The 15,134-nt window shown below is 39.6% G+C and overlaps 2 protein-coding genes across 3 annotated transcripts in view; one reads left to right on the forward strand and one right to left on the reverse strand.

Moving 5' to 3' along the window:
• Positions 1 to 192: 192 nt before the first annotated feature.
• dhrs13l1 (dehydrogenase/reductase (SDR family) member 13 like 1) lies at positions 193 to 4,233 on the reverse strand. 2 transcript variants are annotated; one of them, XM_057349283.1, is made up of 6 exons: positions 4,148 to 4,233; positions 3,908 to 3,975; positions 3,046 to 3,164; positions 1,546 to 1,669; positions 576 to 902; positions 193 to 469 (listed from the first exon to the last, which is right to left on the reverse strand). In XM_057349283.1, the coding sequence occupies exons 3-6, from the start codon at positions 3,124 to 3,126 to the stop codon at positions 207 to 209; spliced, it is 795 nt and encodes a 264-aa protein (XP_057205266.1). In that variant the 5' UTR covers positions 3,127 to 3,164; positions 3,908 to 3,975; positions 4,148 to 4,233; the 3' UTR covers positions 193 to 206. The 2 variants fall into 2 exon arrangements, with proteins under 2 accessions (XP_057205266.1, XP_057205265.1); XM_057349282.1 differs by lacking the exon at positions 4,148 to 4,233 and having other exon boundaries at positions 3,908 to 4,132.
• Positions 4,030 to 15,134, forward strand: part of LOC130563543 (cohesin subunit SA-1) — a 14,074-nt gene continuing 2,969 nt past the window's right edge. Inside the window, exons 1-23 of the mRNA XM_057349124.1 lie at positions 4,030 to 4,148; positions 7,259 to 7,294; positions 7,368 to 7,458; positions 7,848 to 8,003; positions 8,075 to 8,171; positions 8,245 to 8,321; positions 8,556 to 8,760; positions 8,932 to 9,083; positions 9,549 to 9,746; positions 10,371 to 10,469; positions 10,710 to 10,789; positions 10,904 to 11,011; positions 11,086 to 11,170; positions 11,276 to 11,378; positions 11,459 to 11,559; positions 11,648 to 11,740; positions 12,007 to 12,099; positions 12,516 to 12,716; positions 12,986 to 13,053; positions 13,183 to 13,270; positions 13,970 to 14,053; positions 14,223 to 14,315; positions 14,626 to 14,785. Of these exons, the coding sequence (XP_057205107.1) occupies positions 4,030 to 4,148; positions 7,259 to 7,294; positions 7,368 to 7,458; positions 7,848 to 8,003; positions 8,075 to 8,171; positions 8,245 to 8,321; positions 8,556 to 8,760; positions 8,932 to 9,083; positions 9,549 to 9,746; positions 10,371 to 10,469; positions 10,710 to 10,789; positions 10,904 to 11,011; positions 11,086 to 11,170; positions 11,276 to 11,378; positions 11,459 to 11,559; positions 11,648 to 11,740; positions 12,007 to 12,099; positions 12,516 to 12,716; positions 12,986 to 13,053; positions 13,183 to 13,270; positions 13,970 to 14,053; positions 14,223 to 14,315; positions 14,626 to 14,785 (2,587 nt within the window). The remainder of the gene's footprint in view (positions 4,149 to 7,258; positions 7,295 to 7,367; positions 7,459 to 7,847; positions 8,004 to 8,074; positions 8,172 to 8,244; positions 8,322 to 8,555; positions 8,761 to 8,931; positions 9,084 to 9,548; positions 9,747 to 10,370; positions 10,470 to 10,709; positions 10,790 to 10,903; positions 11,012 to 11,085; positions 11,171 to 11,275; positions 11,379 to 11,458; positions 11,560 to 11,647; positions 11,741 to 12,006; positions 12,100 to 12,515; positions 12,717 to 12,985; positions 13,054 to 13,182; positions 13,271 to 13,969; positions 14,054 to 14,222; positions 14,316 to 14,625; positions 14,786 to 15,134) is intronic.

Raw genomic sequence — 15,134 nt, forward strand, 5'->3', positions numbered from 1 at the left:
TGCTTACACGTCTCGTCTTGTTCTCTAGAACTTGCCTATCCAGAAAGCGTTTATGTCTTTTCAAGGACATCAATAACAAGGGAGTGTGTTAGAAATTCCAAGTTCAACATCTTCAAACAACTTTATTATTTACTTTAAACAAATGCAGTACAAAGAACAAAGGGTTTATGTAGAGACAATATTTTTCTCCTAGCTCGAGTGTTTGATCAAGCCATGCCAGACAATTTCTCGCTGATTTCCCACAGTTTTTTGCTGATACCGTCGTCTCTGGCTTCAGGTTTGACCTGAACGAGCTGACAGTCGGAGAAATATCGTCCACTCAGATGTTCGATGTCCTCCTGCAGAGCACAGTACAGTGTCGTCTGAGCTCCAGACACCGTGTCTGTGGCCCCCAGCTTACTAACAAAGGCCTTGATGATGCGTGTGTGCCATTCGTTGATATCACGACCCAGTTCTGATCTTACTGACCCTGAAACACATCAGACATAGACAACAAACGGTTAAAAGAGGTGGGGTTTACTTCCAGAAATCTTTTCTGGCCTGTTTCAAGAGCAGATTCTGATCGGTCCGCTCACCTGGATGGAGACTGTAGCAGGTCACGCTGGTTCCCTTCAGTCTCTTGGCCAGTTCGTGCGTAAAGAGAACGTTACAGAGCTTGCTGTGGGTATATGCCTTGAATAAATCTGCATCGGATGAGCCCAGAGCCAGTCTCTTGTGTGTGGTGATGCAGTCGAAATCAATGGTGCCCAGATCATGACCACAAGATGACACGTTCACCACTCGGCTGGGTGCGCATTCCTTGAGACGATCCAGCAGAAGATCGGTCAACAGAAACGGGCCGATGTGATTGACACCGAGGATCATGCCAAGACCATCTTCAGTGTATCCAGGAGAGGCCAAAGCTGAACGAGACCATGTGTCAATATTCACTCAGAGAAAACAACAAATGAAGGTAATTCGCCTGCATTTTTTTTTTTTCAAATGTATGAATAATGGACTTGACATTACAGAAAAAGCTTTTTAAGGTATATTCTGTATCATATCAGTCCACAGTCGTGTGTGCAAAGGTGTGTGTGTGTGCGCGCATGTAAAGGTGTGTGTGTGTGTGTGCGCGCGCATGTAAAGGTGTGTGTGTGCGCGCATGTAAAGGTGTGTGTGTGTGCGCGTATGTAAATGTGTGTGTGTGTGTGCGCATGTAAAGGTGTGTGTGTGTGCGTGTGCATGTAAAGGTGTGTGTGTGTGTGCGCATGTAAAGGTGTGTGTGTGTGTGTGTGCGCGCATGTTAAGGTGTGTGTGTGTGTGCATGTAAAGGTGTGTCTGTATGTAAAAGTGTGTGTGTGCATGTAAAGGTGTGTGTGTGTGTGCTATGCGTGCGTGCGTGCGTGTGTGTGTGCGTGCGTAAAGGTGTGTTTTCTGTACTGTTAGCTATAGGTTAATCATTACAGTAACTTTAAGTGCAAACATGACTAATGACAGTCCTGTGAACTCTTGAGAAATAATGAGGTTTAATGTCATGTTGAAAAACTTCACTGGGACGCTTCATACCTGCATTATTGATGAGCAGGTCTAGTCTGGACTCAGACTTCAGGAAGTTTTCAGCGAAAGCTCGGACAGATTTCAGACTGGCAAGATCGAGTTGCATGAAGATGATGCCGTCATTCCCAGTTTCCTATGAGGAAAAATGAAATTTTAAAGAAACATTAAAGAATGTTCAATGTTTGTACAACAGATACGACCAGGGCTGTAACGATACATTCATTATGTACAATCACAATATTTAAAACAACTGTTTGTTTAAATTCAAAGAATGTTTATTTTCAAAACATTACACTTTTTTGTACATACTACTTGTTATAGGATTGATAACATTCAAGGTTTAATTAAATCTTCTGTATCTAGATTAATTGAAAATAAGTAGATCTGTAATTGAAAGTTAAAGGGGTCATATGGCGTGAACACGTGTTGTTCTGTGTCTTTGGTGTGTTATAAGTCGCTCATGCATGTATTCGACACTTAAAATTGCATAAATGAAAGTGTGGGAACAAAAGAGTCATTCTATGTAAAAGCGAATGCTCACCCAGACCTGCCTGAAACGCCGCGTGTAGCCACACCCCCACAAATCTACGTAACTTCATAACATGATTTGACTAAGACCGCCCAAATCTACACGTAGTTAAGGTGGGCGTAATTGTAAATCTCATTGTATCGTCTGTCAGTACAATTGCATTGGAACCTAATGTTCCAAATATGGTCAGAGGCGTTACATTTCCCTCACACGCTTGCTGTATTTGACCAATCACTACGCACTGGTGAACTGGCCAATCACAGCACACCTCGCTTTTCAGAGCCATGAGCTTTGTTAAACATCTGTGTGTTTCAGAGAGGCGGAGCAAAGAGGAGATGCAAACATGCACGATGTGTGGAAAATACAGTGTTTTTTAAACTTTAAATGGTGTATACACATTGCGTTACATCTAAAACAAACAATAATATTCGTTTTAGCCGTGCAATATGACCCATTTAAAGCAATTCACAAAGAAATTAAGAAACTTAAAACACGCACACACAAAAAACATGAAAACGTTACATATTATGTTGATGCAGGTCACAAGTTTGCAGCTCAATCAATAGAACTAAACAAATTTCCTATCATACAATTTCATTTTTTTGTGAAATGTAATGCCTAAATATATCCTTACACCCTTTAGATTTGAAGCGAGTAATTGAGTAGAGGGCTTTTTTTCTGTACAATGAGTCCATTTGATCAGTGTATGTGGGTAGGGCACTCTTATTCAGGGAAGGATTATGGTTTGGTATTCAGGTAAAAAAAAAAGCAAAATATCCACCAGAGCTTAAGATGTTCATGAGCTGGGCTGATAACCCAAAGGTGACCGGTTTAGGTTTTATCAACAGCACTTCACTTCTGTTTCTACCGTCCATGTGCCTGTTGTGGATGAAGAATAAACGCGCATGACAACTTCTGTTGCAAGATAATCCAAGTTTTAAAGTGTGCAGGAGAAAAATGTGTGACAACATTGTTCTCACCTGTATGAGATCTCCTACAGCTTCTTCTGCTCTCTGTTTACTGCGACAGGCCAGAATCACTCGCGCTCCTCTCGTGGCCATCGCTGCCGCAGTCGCCTTTCCAATGCCAGTGTTCCCACCTGTAAAATAAAACACATCCATGTGTTCATCTGATGGGACGGACACTGTGGAATATCTGCAGTTTCACCAAATGAATGCATAAATATTGACTTCATCAATAGGAGAGAAAAGTCTTCAATTGTTTTTCCAGCAATGGCTGTAAATAGTATACAAAAATGGAAAGTTTTTTTTACTCAAGGTAAGGACTCTACCCTAATAGAAAATGAGTTTATTTCAATGTTCTGTTAGTTTAGTAAAAATGAGAAGAGAGTCAAATTTGTATGTGCTTCTCCTAAATATACTAATGATCACAGTTAAGTATATTTGACCTATACAAGAAAGTTAAAGATGGGGAAAAGTATCACAACGTATTTTGCGGTTGTGTTTACTCTTTGGATTGAGATGAAACACCTTAAACACACTTCCTTTAAACCGTACACGTTCAAGTGAAAAATGTAGTTGTGTTACTCAAATTATGGTTATACTTAAATACTTTTATATTAGTTTTAAAACTAAAATGTGGCCACATTTAACTTACAGCTATGCGTTTATATGAGTACTACAGAAAGTATACTTAACATGCACTTGAACTTTACATATAGAATTCATCCATGACAGCATTTATTTTATACGTCTGTATTCTTGCTGTATGTCTACACGCGTCTCATTTTAGTAGAAACATTTGAAACAATACTTGTTGAAACACACATGACGGATCATGTAAACTGTAGAGACGTCAATGCAAGTTGACGGAGTCACTCACCCGTAACGATGACGGTTTTCCCGTAGAGTTTAGTTGTGCCATTGAAAGTCCTCCTGTGCACAAAAACCCTGTGAATAATAAAATAAGCGATCAGTAAAGCCACAATGGAAACTAAGACAAACATGGTTGCGGTTCTGAGTTCTGCGCGCAGTTCTGGAAGCGATCTTGAGCCGCTACTGTTAACATCCACACACAAAGATCCACACGTCAGTCACGCCCATGTGTGCTCGCGCTACTCACGGTGAGTGTGACGCAACCCTTCATCCATATGACAAACGACATTTACACTTACAACACTGCAGCACTTAAACAAGTCTCTCTGATATGGTCCCGTACAGCAGGACAGACTGGACTTTCTGAACTTTCTGCCAGCCCATTACTTGCACTGAATGTAAAGCATTTAAAGAGACAAGGCATCATTTATTCCCCTTCATGTGGTTGTGAACCTGAATGCCATATTCTTCAGTGGAACACAAAAGAAGATATTATGAGAAATGTCTCAGTGGTTTTGTGTTCATACAATGGAAGTCAATGAGGCTGAATGTTGTTTGATTGCCAGTTTTCAAAATATCTTCTCTTGTGTTCTGCAGAACTCTTACAGGTTTGGAATGACATGAGGAGGAATAAATTATGAAAGAAGTTTTTTGTTTTTACATTTGTATTGTTATAGCGTAGTTTTTTAGTTTCATGTCACGTTTTTGGTTTGATGTAAAAGATTCAAACGAATGAACAAAAAACTAGTGTAGTCAGTGTAATTGTTGCTAGAAAAGAATGGACTATCAGCAACTTTCATGTGATTTACAAGCAGGATGTAAGCGTAAAACGCGTCATGTTATTTAGATAAAGATATCGTATTGATATGTATGGGACTGTTTTCTTAGTAATGATGAGTTTGCACTTCTGTGTGTCAGAGGTTTTGATCAGTAATGTGTAGGACTCAACAGGGCTGGCTGACACTTAACAAACGGAGCGTAAAGAATCAAACAAAATTTTATTGTCACTAATGGATTTACTTAAGTCATAATGAAGTGCATTTTGATATATGGCCTTTTTTTATTCATAACTTGGTTATAAATGATTCCCATTTATTAGTAGGCACAGATATTGGTTGTCCTATTTTTTTGACAATTGTATGATTTATTTAAAAGCTTTTGAATGATTTTCTATATTGACTTTTTATATGTTATGCGTGTGCAGTGGTCGAATTGTAAACAAAAATCAATGGGGATGGTACGGTCAATTTTTTGGTGTTGGGGAAGTGCGTGTCCCGTAGCTAACCTTAAACAACAATTACAGATTGTGTTTATTTAATAAATGTTAAGAATGATTAGAACTATAAGATTTCAACTAAATTTGAGCTATCCAAACGTATACATCTTTTGGAACAAAGTCTCTTTGGCAAAAGCAGAAATATTGCAAACTATTATTACAAATGAAAAGAAGTGTTTTCAATAATGTAATTCCCTTGATGACTGTTCAGCATCATTGCTCCACACTATGCCGTGTCACATAAACTTAAATGAGGTTTTTGTCCAGTAAATGTGGGACATATATGTTTTGTCCATCCTTACAACGATCACACCTGAGTCAGTAAATGCATCAAACCATTGTAAAATGCTTAATGTGTGCATCAGTGATATTAAAAGACCAAGTATCTTACACATTTTAGGAAGCATGCTAGTACATTATAAAATGTCCAATTTACAGCTTATAACGTTTATTGTGGGGGTTCAGGTTTTTCTGTCATTTGGCCAAAATCTCATGTTTTAAAAGATAAAGCGCTATGCAGTGGCTATTTATGACAGTGTATTGGCTATGACTCCACGCTCCTTAAATACACAAAACATTAGTCTTTATATAAAGTGTTTGTTGAGTAAAGAAAACAATGTACATTTTCAGAGAGACTCTAATAAATGTGATCCTTAACTACATTCACTTCACAGTCACACAACAGACTGGGTGGATTTATGATGTTTGACTGACAGTTTGATGATCCAATGAAGTTTCGAGGTTTAGTCACAAGCTCTTTTACCCACAGACAGACGTAAAGTCTGTATAATAGTTATGATTTATGAAAAAATTATAAAATACGGAGTAGGTTTTCACCCGACACAGACAATTTGCATTATAAAACTGATATTAATAAAATTTTATTAATATCAGTTTGGTGGTTTTACAAAGGGGATGCTCTTTGTCATTTTCTGTCATCCTCTCGCATCCCCTCTTCCATTCGAGCCCTGTGTCTGTGTGGCTATGTAGGCTGTCTGTGGACATGCGCCTTTGCTGATTAATATGGTTAAACTGCGCATGCGTAAAATTTGTGGTACAACTGGAGGGAGTACAACAGTTGTGTCCGTCGCTGAATTTTTATTAATTGGTTACAGAATTAAAGAAATACAGAATGACAAAATATTAAATGCTGAATTAAATGAATTAAAATGACTTTTTAGTATAACGTTAGTCAGATTTAGACATTTAGAATGACAGTCCAGTGGTTGCTATTTTTTTCTCTCTTTTTTCCCCCTTAAAATATATGTTTACTTCTGTGTCTATATTTAAACGCGGTAATGTTGTTTGTAATTTTTAAGGAAAGATAATTGTACATTGGCTTGTTGTTAACTAATGAGCTCAATGGTTAATTGCAAAAAAGTCCAGCGGTTGCTAAGTTTATGACGCTACAAAAATCATCCAATTATTTCCCTCTCTGCTCACGGTGAGAGCCAATCGCTGTTCAGACACCTTCTCTTTGGACCAATCCACAGCCAGATCTTTCAGGACCGAGTGATAGCGTTTTGATCACCGTGACTGACTGAACAGGTTCATTAGTTAGTGAGGAAAAACTAAACTAGACACATTTATCAAGAACTAATCTCTACAGGTTTAGCAGATAGTGATCGATAAGCACAGCGGTTGATTAACTGGTTCAACGCGAGACGCTCACTGAGGTGAGACTTCATTCACAGTGATGGTTTTCTCTTCACAGAAATTAATAACAGTTACGAATATAAGTTTCGGGTAAAGTGACAGAATCTATGTTATTATTGTCAGATTATAGATAACTCAAAGCAGTTTTTTTTAAACTCGCATCAGTTTAGGCCTAAATAAATTACTCAACATGTTAGACGTCGTATAAACGTACTTGAGAACGGTCGCGTTAAATTTTCAAAATGCCACCTTTGGAGTGCATAAGTCATCGATCTTCTCACGCGATCTGTGGACGTTTTTGTGTGGATTTTGATATAGTTTTGACATCACATTGTAACACAGGTGTAAACGCTGAAACATGAAACAACAGAAAAATAAACAAATGTCCCACAGAACAATGAATGGTTTTTGTGTGTGTTTTTGTAGACTGATGGAGCACATGGATGCGTTGGAGTCCTACAGGTAAACAGAGTGCGTATACACACATAACCCATGTGATGATGTCATGATGATGACGATTGTGTGCGTGATGCAGCTCTGAGGACAACCTCTCTCTTTCTGGAAGTGACTTTGAGTTCCAGCCGAAACCCACCAAAAGAAAACTGATCTCCTCACAGGGAACCACAGTTAGGTTTCACACACACACACACACACACACACACACACACACACACACGCGCGCACACACACACACACACACACACATGTTAGGTTTCTATATATTGTGGGCACTTTCCATGATTTTTATACTGGACAAACTGTATATACTATTCTATTGCCTTCCCCTAACCCAACCCCAAAACCTGACATCACAGAAAACTTTCAGCATTTTTACATTTTCAAATAAATATCATTTCGTAAGTTTAATAATCCATTTGAATTGTGGGGACCACCGGTGTAAGTGTGTGGGACTTTTACTATCATTGTGGGGACATTTGGACCCCACAATGGATAAAAACAAGCACACACACACACAAGGATATAAATGTGTTTTAAAGTGTCTGTTTCTCTGAAGTCTCCTAAGAGGGTTTATCAGCCGGTCAGAAGTTCCAATGAGCCGCAGACAGCAGGAAACACACGGGGTCTCAGGCGGCGTGACGTTCAGACAGATGGCCATGCCACCGCGGGTGGTCTTTATGAGGCTGTGAGGTCTGGCCGCAGTGCGCTTCCGGTAAGACACAGAGACGTGAAGATCAGAGTCCAGTGTGTATGGACACTCCTCTGATTGGTTGTTATTGGTAGACGGTGATAGATGATTGGCTGGATGAGTACAGCAGAGACAAAGAGGCGGGACTTCTGGAGCTCATCAACTTTGTAATACAGTGCAGCGGCTGTAAAGGTGATGTCACAGATGAGCATTCAGAGTGTAACTTATATTAGGGTGTTTCAAAACAATGTGTTTGTGTTTGTAGGAGTAGTCACGAAAGAGATGTTAAACACCATGCAGAATGCTGATATAATTGGTCATCTCACTAAAGAATTTAATGAGGTAAGAGAAATAACACTATACTGACGTGTACATTTATTTATTTAGCAGATGCTTTCATCAGAAGCAAATATAGAGATCATATGCGGGAGGGAATAATGCCACCTTCCAAAAAATGTCTTGAATGCAACTGTACCTGTACCTAACTATACAAGACCGAATCATGCACATTTTCAGCCCTTAATTTGATTGAAGTTTTCATTTAGATTCTCTCATTCTGCCTGTCTCTCTGTGCAGGACTCTGTCAGTTATCCACTGGTGTCAGTGGGCTCTGACTGGCGACGCTTTCGTGAGGGTTTGTGTGAGTTCCTGTCTCTGCTAGTTCGTAGCTGTCGGAACAGTCTGTTGTATGATGATTATCTCTTCTCATCGCTCATTGCGCTGCTCACGGGTCTGGCCGACTCACAGGTCCGTGCCTTCAGACACACCAGCACTCTCATCGGTGAGTTTAAAACCATCAGGACATGAGCACTGCTGTAGTCTAGCAGTTAAACATTCAACGAATGAACCATCAGCACTGTGGTGAAAACACTGAAGCTCAGATTACTGTAGTAACTGTCCAGCTTGTGGTGTGCGTGTGTGTGTGTGTGTGTGTGTGTGTGTGTGTGTGTAGCCATGCGGCTGATGTCAGCGATAGTGGTAGTAGCTGCAGAAGTGAACGCTCAAGCATTGATGACCAAGAGGCGTTGTGACATGGAGAAGATCAAACGGGCTGAACAAAGAGCCATCAGACGAGAGGAGGAACTAGAGAACTCTTTAAAAGAGGTCACGCACACTTACGTTCATCTAAAGCAACATACTTGTGTTCAGTGATCAATGCTAAAGGTTACATTTACAAAAATGTGCTAACATTTCTATGTTCATTCCTTTTGTTACAAATAAAGCTTTAGTTAAAATGGATGACATGAACCAAAGACGGCAAGAAGAGTCCAGAATAGATGACAATATTATACGACAAATATATCAGTACTGTTTAAAACACAACTCGGTGTGATGCTTTGAGAAGCTGCATTACAAAACTCCAAATGCACATACAAAGCTGATAAAATATAATATTATAATTTAATGTATATTAATAATGCATTACGTTTTTGATGTTTTGGCTTGATATATAGTCCTCAGAGTTCAATTTGTGCTAATCCATTGATTTGATGAGTTTGCTTTTATTTTAAAATGTATTAAACATCTAAATATAGAATGAGTAAAAGGATGTTTGTGTTTATTATGTAGGTGTCGGAGCATCAGGAGGACCTGCGCTCTCTCATGAATGGGATCTTTAAGGGTGTTTTTGTTCATCGGTATCGCGACAGAGTTCCAGACATCCGGGCCATCTGCATGGAGGAGATGGGGGTGTGGTTCAGAGAAAACCCCGCCTGCTTCCTCAATGACGAGCACCTTAAATACGTGGGCTGGATGCTGCATGATAAGGTTTGATTTCAACATGTTCACCTTACACTGCTCGTTCTTACTGTGAACATGTAAGTAGTGTCTGTGATACAATAATTAGACTTTATGTATTCAAATACAGTGTATATACAAATACAAATACGCACTTTCTCCGACTGTGTTCCACGACTCTGGAACGATCTCCCTCTTGCCACAAAATCAGCTGATTCTGTAGTTGTCTTTAAGAATCGGCTAAAAACACATCTCTTCCGTCAACATCTGACCCATTAGTACAGTCTTCCTATCCCCCCCAAAAAAAGGATATTCTTAGCTTCGTATACTGTGATTGGTTGCCTGAGACCAGTTTTACTGCACCTATGCATTGTTGTTGTTGTGTTGCACATATTGCTTCTATTGTTTTCCCCTACTTTGTAAGTCGCTTTGGATAAAAGCGTCTGCTAAAAGTAATTAATATATCTACATGCAATAGGTATGCAAATGAATAAATATTTATTTTTAACATTAGAATCTTAACCGCAGTAATACTGTACTGATTATATTCAGCAAATTAACAACAACATAATATAAACCTGTGTGTGTGTGTGTGTGTGTGTGTGTGTGTGTGTGTGTGTGTGTGTGTGTGTGTGTGTGTGTGTTTGGCTTTAGCAAGCTCCGGTACGTCTGAAGTGTGTGTTGACTTTGCAGAAATTATATGCAGAGAAAGATTTCATTGGCCGTTTAGAGCTCTTCACAAGCCGCTTCAAGGTAAGACGCTGTGCAACATGAATTTGTTGTCTTTTGTAGCCGATGAAGGAGCGGTGGTATATCTGCCTATTCCAGAATTTAATCTGTATGACTTGAAAGTAATTTTAGTTCTTTTGAAAGCAGATTGATTTAGTAATAGAGGAGAAGAACGGGTGCTACAGTTTAGCCCTTGACCTTTATATTGCCGAATTTCTCTTGGGTGTTATTTTTATTTACTGCTAAATGTTTTTTTCCCCCCAGGAACGGATTGTCTGCATGATTCTGGATAAAGACTCAGATGTTGCTGTGGAAACTGTGAAGCTGTTACTGCTCATTCAACAGTGAGTTAGTTGCTGCTCAGCATAAAGTGGACATTACTCTACGATGTCAGCATTACTCTCTACAGCATGTTAAGTGTATGGAGGTGATGATGATGAGGTGGTGTGTGTGTTCAGGAACACAGATGATGGTCTGAGTGAGGAGGAGTGTGTTGGTGTGTATCCACTGGTGTTCGCCACACATCGAGGTCTCGCCTGTGCAGCTGGACACTTCCTGTATCACATGTATGTTTTTCATAATGACATCATCACTCAGTAGAACAGCGTGTGTGTGTTCATGTGCATGTGTGTGTTTCTAGGCTGTGTAGCGTGTTAGATGAAGAATCAGGCAATCGCAGCAATTCTTTCCTTGTTTTACTCGCACGCTTTTTCATTGACAGCAAGGTAAACCCACATCCCAGCATGCACCGCTCTCATGTCTGTGACATGTCCTTACACCGATAACATGATATGTGTGTGCATTCAGTGTACTCTTCGTGTGTCTGTTAGTATCACGAACACGCTGCGTACCTGGTCGACAGTCTGTGGGATGTTGCTGGGGCGGAGCTAAAAAACTGGGAGGTGATGACATCACTATTGCTGCAGGAAGGTGGTGAGTCTATGTCCAATTCATGTGTCATTTAAATGTATTGACAACAGCGTACATGATGACGACGTGTGTGTTTCTTGTAGGTGTTGAGGAAGGGATGGAGAGTGCTTTGATTGACATTATGGTATGTGCAATGAGACAGGCGGCAGAGGCCACTCCCCCAATGACCCGCTCACAGAAGAAGGTACAAATGAGACAGATGGAAAGACTGTTCAATGTTTTGTGACCGCCTCAATTGCATGTGTGTTCTATTGTGTGTGTGTGTGTTTTAGAATCTGACTATGAGGGAAAAGAAGCTTCAGGCTCAAGAGATGAGACGCATTACAAACCATTTTATTCCTGTGTTGCCTCAATTACTGGCAAAGGTGAGTGTTTTAAAGCTCTGCTTTCTTGTGAACTAACTTTCTTTCTTTCTCTCAAATTCCATTTTCACATGGCCCGGCTGACACACTATACATTTAATAACCGGACTGCAAAAGGCAAAAACTGAAATCTCATCAATAATACATGCTGACCTGCTTTTCTGTTGACAAGAGTGTACTGAATATAATTTAGCTGTTAGATGTGATGACAGTCGCTGACTTTCTGATTGTTTTGAACAATGAATTGAGAGGGAATTCTTTTTGCTCAGTTTTCTGCAGATGTTGGGAAGGTGAGCTGTCTACTCAGAGCGCCGCTGTATTTTCATCTGGATGCTTACGGCAGCTCATCACGTCTGGAGAAAGTACGAGCAGTTTCTCTTCAATGTCAAATGAATGATTTTTTCGTTATGAAGCATGACGATTTTACACCGCTGTAACTCTCATGTCAGTTATCCATTTACACATTAGACAGAATACAGGTTTGCCAAACTTTTAATATTGAAATAATTGTCACATCAGATCTGTGTGATGATGCATCAAAAGAATTGCACATTTTCACAATCTATTTAACTATATAACTGCAGCTAAAGTAGGTGTAAAAAGGTGTAAGGGGCCATGTACAAAATATTTTATTATAGCCTAGTTTTGATATCTTTAGCCCAGATGTATTTTAGACTTTCTTGTGTTTGTTCTTGGGTTATATAGTATGTCGTTAAGTTCTTAACATGTAATATTGTTTGTCTGTGCGTGCGTGTGTGTGTGTGTGTGTTGGTCTCAGTGTTTGGATTTGTTGTTGTCTCAGGTGTGTGATATTGTACTGAAGCACAGTGAGGAGTGTGTGCTAGAGGCATCTGTGCGTGTGTTGTGTTCTTTGTGTTGTGACTCTTACACCTTCTCTGGTCGTGCTGAGAGAGCCATCAGTCAACTTTTGGATTCTACAGTGGAGAAATGTACTACAAACCTCACTACAATACTGCAGGTACCCAAATGTACACATATACATCACTGCATGCATGTGTATATATACTAAAAAGCTTTGATGGCTTTCATCATTAAATAACAATGTTTTCTATATTGCACTTACCCTCATACAGATCAGTTTTATTTTCAAGGTTTAAGTTATTTATATGCATTTTAAATACTGAGATGCCACTTGCTACATGGATGTTTTGGACTAGTGAAGACATTTGGGCATTAAAAATATATCATAGCATGTGCTCACTCAGATGTGATGTCTGTGTTGTTTAGGATTCAGCTGATGAGGATGATTACTACAGAGCTGCTTCATCGCTGAACATTCTTGCAGTCTTCAGCAGGTAAGTTTGAGTTTGTGTAGTTTTATTCTGTATAAACATTCACAATCTTAAATGATATGTGTGTGTGTGTGTGTGTGTGCGTGTGTGTGTGTGTGTGTGTGTGTGTGTGTGTGTGTGTGCGCGTGTCAGTGCCAGTGATATGACCGGAAGAAACCTGTTTGAGTTCTGCTCTCAGCTTATGAAGTTTGAAATAGAGTCAGGAGAATTGGACAAGAAGGTTAACACACGCACACACACACACACACACACACACACACACACACACACACACACACACAGACAGACAGACAGACAGACGTGTTTTAGTGAGGAGCTCTCACAGGTTTTCTTACTTATGAAATCTACCGTACTAATCCTAATTCAACTAACGCTGAAATTTTGATGGTGTTTGATTCGGGTCACCCAACCCCAACATTAACATGTTGACATTATTTGGGTTAGCGCAGCGCATGATTGAACAGATTTAGAAACCTTGTGCATGTAAGAATGCTCTAATGCAACATGGACACTTTCATGTTTACATTCAGTGTTTGTTGTATAAACATTCTCATGCAGAGATACTGTATGACAACAGCAGAATGCCCGTCCGAGAGATTTCTGAATGAGCGATCAGTTGACAGCAAGCGTTTATCTTTCTTAGAAGAGAAAGCACATTGAGCAAAGAGTTTTAATCTCGACTCCTCTGTCATCATATACTGTGTTTACTGTTTGCATATGTTGTTTGTTTTCCTCCTGTACGGAGTGATTGAGCGCTGGGCTGTCGAGCTCCACGTGACCTGCTGTTCTGCATTTAAAGAACTGTTTATACATAATAAATACACTTATCAAATCATTCTAATCATTCTTCTGTCACATGCCAAATCAAAATAATGAGAAACGCTTACATGTTTAACCTTGACACTGTGTGTGTGTGAAGCTGATGGTTCCTGCTCTGAAATGTGCAGTATTCCATCTGTTTTGGAAAGGAACAAAGATCACACAACAGCATCAAACAGACAAGGTACGTTTTCTCATTCATTCTCACTCTTCTAATGTTTAACGTACTTTATATAAGTCCGATATGACAGATTTTCAGCATTTACACTATCGCCATAGTGTATCCTGTAGTACCTATACTAACAAAAGTGAATCTTGCTCTCTCTCTCTCTCTCTCTCTCTCTCTCTGTCAGGCCGAACTGAAGCGTCTGTTAAACTCTCTTCATTCATTCTGCATTGTGTGTCAGAGTTGCCTGTCTGTGGGTCAGAATGACATCAGAAATCAGGTACATCTCTTCTGTTGTTTAGTGCTCAGCCTCGTCCATCTCAACCAGCAGATCTGTCAGATTGTGAGAACTAAAGATGGTAGAGAGGTGGATTTAAATAGTCTAACATTAATACATTGCTCGTTGTTATGGAAATAAAGCAGCTTTGAAAACTCTGTATTTCGGCTGTACAGAGTAGATTTGTTACAGGTGATGTTTAGAAGAAAACAGTAACGATGAAATATGCTGAGATCTTTATACCTGTATTTAGTAGACGTGTGTGAAATGTGATTCTTGGTGTAAATCTCTGGATTGTTTTGTGTGTCTGCAGGCGTTTGTGTGTTTGTGTGACGTGCTGATGGTGTTTGGAAGCTTGTCTGAAGGCGAGGGTTCACCGCTGCAGTGCTACAGCCCTGATGAGTCTCTCACCGCTGAAATGGCCTCTTTTCTCATAGACTACCTCTTCACAGATTCTGACGATGAACTCATTGGTACATCTCTGTCTAGCTGTGAAAACCTTTATTAGCATTACAACGTCCATTAGAGCGGCAAATCTTTGTGATTGGCTGACAGCAGACTTCTTGCGTTCACAAACACCTTTATACATTGCTTCACACAAGTCATTCACTGGTAATGTTTCTTATTCTGAAAAACTGCCATGCCTGTTTTCAAGCAAACCCAAAACTTGTGCTTTTGTGTTGACATCAACAACAAAAGAAATGAACAAGCACTTTCCCATTTTGAATTGAATACACCTTTTATTTATCGTAACTATGCAGAGTAATATTATTGAACAATTCTGTAACAAAAGCATAAAAAATGGATGTTTTTTTGTATTGT

This window comes from Triplophysa rosa, linkage group LG13 (genome assembly GCF_024868665.1).
Source record: "Triplophysa rosa linkage group LG13, Trosa_1v2, whole genome shotgun sequence".
NCBI lineage: Eukaryota > Metazoa > Chordata > Actinopteri > Cypriniformes > Nemacheilidae > Triplophysa > Triplophysa rosa.